This window comes from Streptopelia decaocto (genome assembly GCF_964273445.1).
Source record: "Streptopelia decaocto genome assembly, chromosome: 3".
Taxonomy (NCBI): Eukaryota; Metazoa; Chordata; class Aves; order Columbiformes; family Columbidae; genus Streptopelia; species Streptopelia decaocto.
The window spans coordinates 57695748-57701747 of NC_138656.1; the positions used below are offsets into that span (position 1 = coordinate 57695748).

At 46.1% G+C, this 6000-nt stretch overlaps 1 protein-coding gene across 1 annotated transcript in view; it reads right to left on the bottom strand.

Annotated features, from left to right (window-relative positions):
- EZR (ezrin) overlaps window positions 1-5658 on the bottom strand; it is a 37858-nt gene extending 32200 nt beyond the window's left edge. The window contains exon 1 of the mRNA XM_082049081.1: window positions 5140-5658. Within this exon, the coding sequence (XP_081905207.1) occupies window positions 5140-5151 (12 nt within the window). The 5' untranslated portion in view covers window positions 5152-5658. The remainder of the gene's footprint in view (window positions 1-5139) is intronic.
- Between the last annotated feature and the right edge of the window lie 342 nt (window positions 5659-6000).

Below are 6000 nucleotides of genomic sequence, written 5' to 3' on the forward strand. Positions count from 1 at the left end.
TTTATTTTAATTGGCAGCTGATATTACCAGGTGCTCATCAGTCCCAGCTGAGCACACGACTGCTACTCATGCTCTCTCAAAGATTACAAGAGATGCAGAGAAAGCAGGCAACTTCTTCCCCACCACACAGTAGGAACTAGAAAGAGAAAAAATCTGGATCTGAATAGATGAGCAGCATGGAGACAATAAGGTTAGCTGTTACACTGAGCTACACCGTGTTTCCAGCCTCACATAACAAGAATTTTCTCCTTTTTCTAGGGGAAAGGTTCCCATACGCTGCTCAATAAAAGCCAGAGACTTTGGTTGCTCCTGCAAAGAGCTATACTTCTCCGCTCACACTAAATGTTACCTAATGCTGAAACCAGGCTTCAAAGCAAGCACACAACACAGCTAAAATACATTACTTAACACAGTCTGCAGTGTGGTTCAGTGATCTTAGGCAGCATTGCCTTCCTTCAAGGTCAATTGAGCGATTATGGGATTTACAGTGTGCATAAAGCTCTTCAGACACTCTGTGCCAAACAAGAACGACTCTGATGTGGGAATCTTCAGTGGTCATCAAGAAGTCTTATTCTCGGAAAGTCCTGACATACCACAGCTTTTTTTTTTTTTTTGTGGACAGAAGACGACGTTCATGTGGGCGGAAGGAGGGAGAAGAACAGGAAGGCTTATCTCCCCCACTCTGCCCTTTAAGAAGGCTAAGAAATTATTTTAGTAGTGACTAACATAACAGTTAACACCCTTGATTTCTCTGCAGCAGTTAATGTCCCAAAGCACACTGCCCTCAGAAATGCTTACTCAGCTCATGCAGTAATTCAGGTTTTTGGCAGAACCCTGAGCTCATTCTCTTAAAACGTTAGTCATCTATGAACTACTCCCTAAATTCACTATTAATAGAATTCTCCACCTTCCTTTTGCAGCTATGAGTGGGAGTTATCACATTTGGCAAATGGAAGCTCCCTTACATTTCCATTTTGCACCAGAGTATACACCTCCTGGTATCAAGTAAGTACACCATATTATCTGATGTACTGTAATTGGTACTTACAAGGAAAGAATTAAGATTTTATTCCTGACCAAATCTATAGCTATTCCTAAGTTAAGGGTATTTTAATTAATTATGAGCACTTCAGGATATGAAAAAATATTTTCCAGTTCAGTTAGAGCAATCTGCTGTGAAGAACCCAGAGATATAACTGCTATGTGTAGTTAAAAGATATCCAGTCAATAATAAATTGGGAGAATCTGGGAACAATTAGTATTATTTTTATTTAGAAAAAAATCCTGTCACTATACTTGGTGTCTCTTTGGCATGGCTTATCATAAACTTGTTGAATTTTAATACCATAATCTGTTCACAAACAGCTAAGAGCTTTGCAGACGACTTGCATGCTGCCTTCAAGTTCTTTTTCCAGCATTCATGTATATTAAACATCAAACAGGTATGGAGGACTTGTCTAACGACTTAATGCCTAGCACACACTAGCACATAATTAACAACACAGGGCTGGGAAAACCTTTTGAGTCATCGGTTCCAATTCCCTACTCCTACAGACACCAGCATCAAGTTGTATCCTTGTCAAATTTTATCTTAAGAGATGTTAGGTCTTGGAATAGTCTCCGAATAAAACCAACAGGGTGAAGGGTGGCAAGGGGGAAACCCCATCCACAAAAAAAGTCCACCATGCTTAACTGCTTTAATGTTTAAAAGTCTCTTAAACTAAAAGTTCTGCTTAAAGCAGTTCTTCCTCCTCTTTTGCATTTAAGCCCCTTACATTTTTTAGCAGGTGAAGAAAGAGGTGACTTTTTAAATTCTACCAGGCTAAGCTAGCCAAGCACCATCTTATCATGAGGTGGCTTTCTGCCTCTAGTTACCCCAAAACCCTTCTCTAAGTTCTGCTTTGAATTTGTGTCTCTTGGACACAGACACGTGCAACCTATATGCAAGGAAAGGCTTCATTTCTTGTAAAGCTTTAAGTTCCCCCCCTGCCCCAAGAGGAAACAAACAAAAAATCCACCTTTGATAAAGTAACAGAGAATGCTGGTAGATCAGATCAAATTAACAGGTCTACAGACCGGAGATCATGTTTCCTTCTCCTGTAAGTAATGCTCATTAGCCAACAGCTGTGCTGCTCTAGCCACAATTTATTAGATTGGTTTGTTTTGCAAAAGGATATAATTCAGCTAAAACACCATCCATTCAATGAGTCAAACAGAAATGAACTAGGAACATGCGTTTAGGAAAAATGCAGAGAGCACACAGACACTCCAGTAATGAAAAGATGCAAGGCTGAGCAAATGAGTTTATTTAGTATTTCACTTGTTTTCAGATAGCACAGCAAGATTTGGACAAGATGACATCTCTTGCATTTCCTTACATAATAATTCATCACCTGTGAAGCCTAATGAACCACTGTACAGACAAGGTGGAAATTATGTACCTGAACTGTTGATGAACTCTCAGCCATACCTTATGCACTGGGTACAGCAAGTTGGCTCACCTCAGAAAGATTTTGTTACTTTTTAACTGGCATTAAATTATAAATTAACACTTGCCTATATTAACAAATATATTTATGTCAGAATTATTTTCTGGACTGTTGCCAGAATTTATTTTAAGCAATGTAGACATGCATGTGATCAAACTAATTGTAAATAAATGCTGTCACAGAATTTGTAATACAATTGGCTTTCTAGCACTTCATTTTTCTACTCAATTAAAATACAAAATCACAAATGTTCTAGTGTTAAAGGACTTCATATTTGTTTATTGTGAAAGAATAAATCCAAAACACTATCTGTAAGCTTTGTGTGTGCTTGCATATTTTTGGTAAAACAAAAGCTTCATGTAAAGGTTTGACCTTTGGGGGAAGAGTGGGGGTGTTGCCAAAGTTTTGCTTTTGTTTACAGGTCAAGATAAGATGACAACTGATGATCAGTTTGTCAAACTTCACCCATAGCAGCATGAAGCCTGCCAGGCAATATCATATGTACTTATGCCAAGCAGACAAGACACATGCAAACAAGTGTAGGTAATAAATATTTAGTACCCATGTCAAATACTCATCAGAAACTAAAACTGCCTCCCTGTGTGTCCCCAGAGTTTATGTTATCATTCCTCATGCATGCCAAAGGCTGCTATGGTGTTTGCCCTGAGCACAGTTCTGCCTCTGAAGTGACAGCTTTACATCCTCCCCCCTGCTCCCCGCAAACTGACAGGAATCCTATTTAGCTGTATTAAGAACAAATGAGCTGGGTTGGGAAGGTTCCAAATCCTGTCTCAGTCTGAAGCAGCCAGACCAAACAGTGTGTTTTATTAGAATAACAGCTGCAAAATTCCTCTTTTCCATTTACAGTAAGGTGGCAGTTAGCCCTACTGAACAACAGATTAAAAAGAAGTGCTGCTGTTGTACAAACTATCAACACAGAGTCTTGTCCATAAATCCCAGCCAGCACATCACATCTCAGAAATCATGAGAGTGCAACTGTCCTTCCCCACTGGAAGGTGGTTTACACCATCTACCTTTGTTATTCACTGGCTAATCAGCCAGAAACAAACAAAAATCACCATCTGTGAGGGATATATGAACGTAGCCATGCCAGGTAAAAGGATTAACATGACTTTTTTTTTTTTTTTTTTTTTTTTTTGTGGGAGAGATTAAAGAGTTTTTCCACACCTATCCATAGCTTCCAGTACGACTTAGTCTTAAACCAGGATTTCAGATTATTCTGACCAGGATATTTCAAGAAAGCACTCTGTAATTAGCAAATGGTTAACAAGGCAGAGAGAGATTTTTCACACGCAACCATTTATATCCATGCTTGGTAAAATGTGTATTTTCTCTCCCACCTATAGACAGGTCTCCTACTGATAAAATACACCCAGAGAGACCGAAGACTTCACAGTTCTTAAAAGGATTGAGTGCATTTTTTTTGTAGGTTTACAGAAATGCAACATAAAAAAAAGGGCATGCTTAAGTTAAACTAATGTTATGATGGTAAAACATCAATTGCTTATTACCATAAAGATAAGCTTGTTTACTCCCCATTTCACAGGGTATAGCTAATACTCATCTAAGTCCTTTACTGCACTGCATTTTAAAAAAAATTGCTTCTATTGAAAATAGATAGCAACAATCTGTCCTGATTATGCTCTTCAGAGTTCAAAAGTGCATCTACTCCAATGACTGCTCAAAGCTTTACATTAAGCAGTTAGCTCCTCAAGGGAATTGTTGTTTCTAACCAGCAGAACAGTAGCAGATTTAAAAACCAAACAAGTGAAAAAATCCCACTGGAAAATCGAGGGGAAGCCCTGCCAAGAAAAATAGGAAGGATGAAAAAGAGCCAAGTTTGAAGATAGACAAGTTTGCTCAACTAAAAAAAAATACAAAAAGAAGAAACAGGTTGGATTTTTTTAATAGATGACTGTTAAAGACTCCTGCGGGGAACTGCATGAAAAGTTCCTGGCGTTTAGTTTTTAGATCATGAAGCAAGGGAAAAAGTTTCTCCTGTGTTTACAGAGACATACAGGCTTCCTATAGATACATACATAGGCCATGCAAATACCAAATGGAAGCCAATGCACTTTTGCCATCTCTCGTAAGTGGGAGTGTCATAAAAATCTCTTAAGAGTTGCCCAGGAGGTCTGTCTGTATGTTTCCAGTATGGGAGTAGTGGCAGAAGGAGCTGTAATCCACCGTTTGATCTCTCCCAGCACAGCTCCGGGGGTGCGGAAGGCGAGGGGCACCCCCAGCCCGCCCGCGGCCCCGCTCCCACCGCCCGGCCCTTCCAGCTCCGGCGCAACACCCGAAGCAAACCCGCCGAGCCGCTCCAGCTATTCCTCCTGCTTGAAGTAGCCGCTTATTTGGTTCAGGAGCGTCTCCGTGAGCTAGGGGGTGCCCGCCGTTGCCCCCTCGTACCGCGGAGAACTCCCGCCGTAAAGCCCCGTCCCGGTACACGGAGCTCGGGCTGTGACCACGGCGGGGACTCGGGCTCAGCCCCTCCATCGCGGAGGCGACAGGGCGCCGGGAAAAGCCCACGCCGCGGCACCGAGAGGTGCCCGCCCAGTCAGGCGCCCAGGCTCGGGCGAGCCCCAACACGGCCCCGCAGAGCGCTCTCCTCCCCCTGCGTCCCACTCACCGGCTTCGGCATTTTGAAGGCTGCTGGTGCTTCTCCTGCTCCCAAGACAAACGTTCATGCAGCGTCTGCCTCGCCTCAGCCGAGCGCCCTGTGAGGAGGAGGAGAAGGAGGAGGAGGAAGGAGCCGCTCCCGGCCACGGCGGCAGCACAGCCCACGAGTGCGGCGCGGGCCGCCCGGCGGCGGTTAAGTACGCAGGTGGAGCCGCGGCGGTGACTCACCGCCGCCGGCCATTACCCGCCGCTCCCCCCGGCGCTTTCCAAGCGCGGGACCGGCGTCGCCCAGCCGCCGGGCACCCCCGCTGGCCTTGCTTCGACCCCCCTAAGGGGCAGGGAGAACCCAGGTTCGGAGCCTCCAGCCGCCTCGAGCCCAAGCAGGGTGAGAGGCGAACAGGGCGGCCCGCGAACCGTCGGGCAACAGGTGCCGGTAGGCGGGGGCGGCGGCGCACGCCGCCCCCGGTAACTCGCCGGGCACAGCCGAACAGCGGTGTGGTTTCCTTGTGCCGCCTCTCCTCCGCGTCCCCCACCCGCGTCCGCCTGCAGGGAGACCCTCAGTCCGGGCGCCGAGCCCCGCCGCCCTGCCCACCGCAACATGGCCGCCGGGCGAGCCCCGCCGCCACGCCCGCACCTGCCGCCAGCCGGCCGCGGGCCCAGCGGCGCCCAGCTGCAGGGCCCCGCCCGGTGCGGCCCGGCGGGGACGGCGTTTCCCAGGCCGGCAGATGGGTCGGGGAAGATGTTCAGCTTAGGGGAAGGTGAGGAGGCGGAGGGACGGCTGCCGTGCGTGGGGCTCACCCAGTCCCCCTGCTGCCCCTGCCTCTGGCCCGGGGAACGAGTTACAGTTTCTTGTACTGGCACTGGTGCTTCT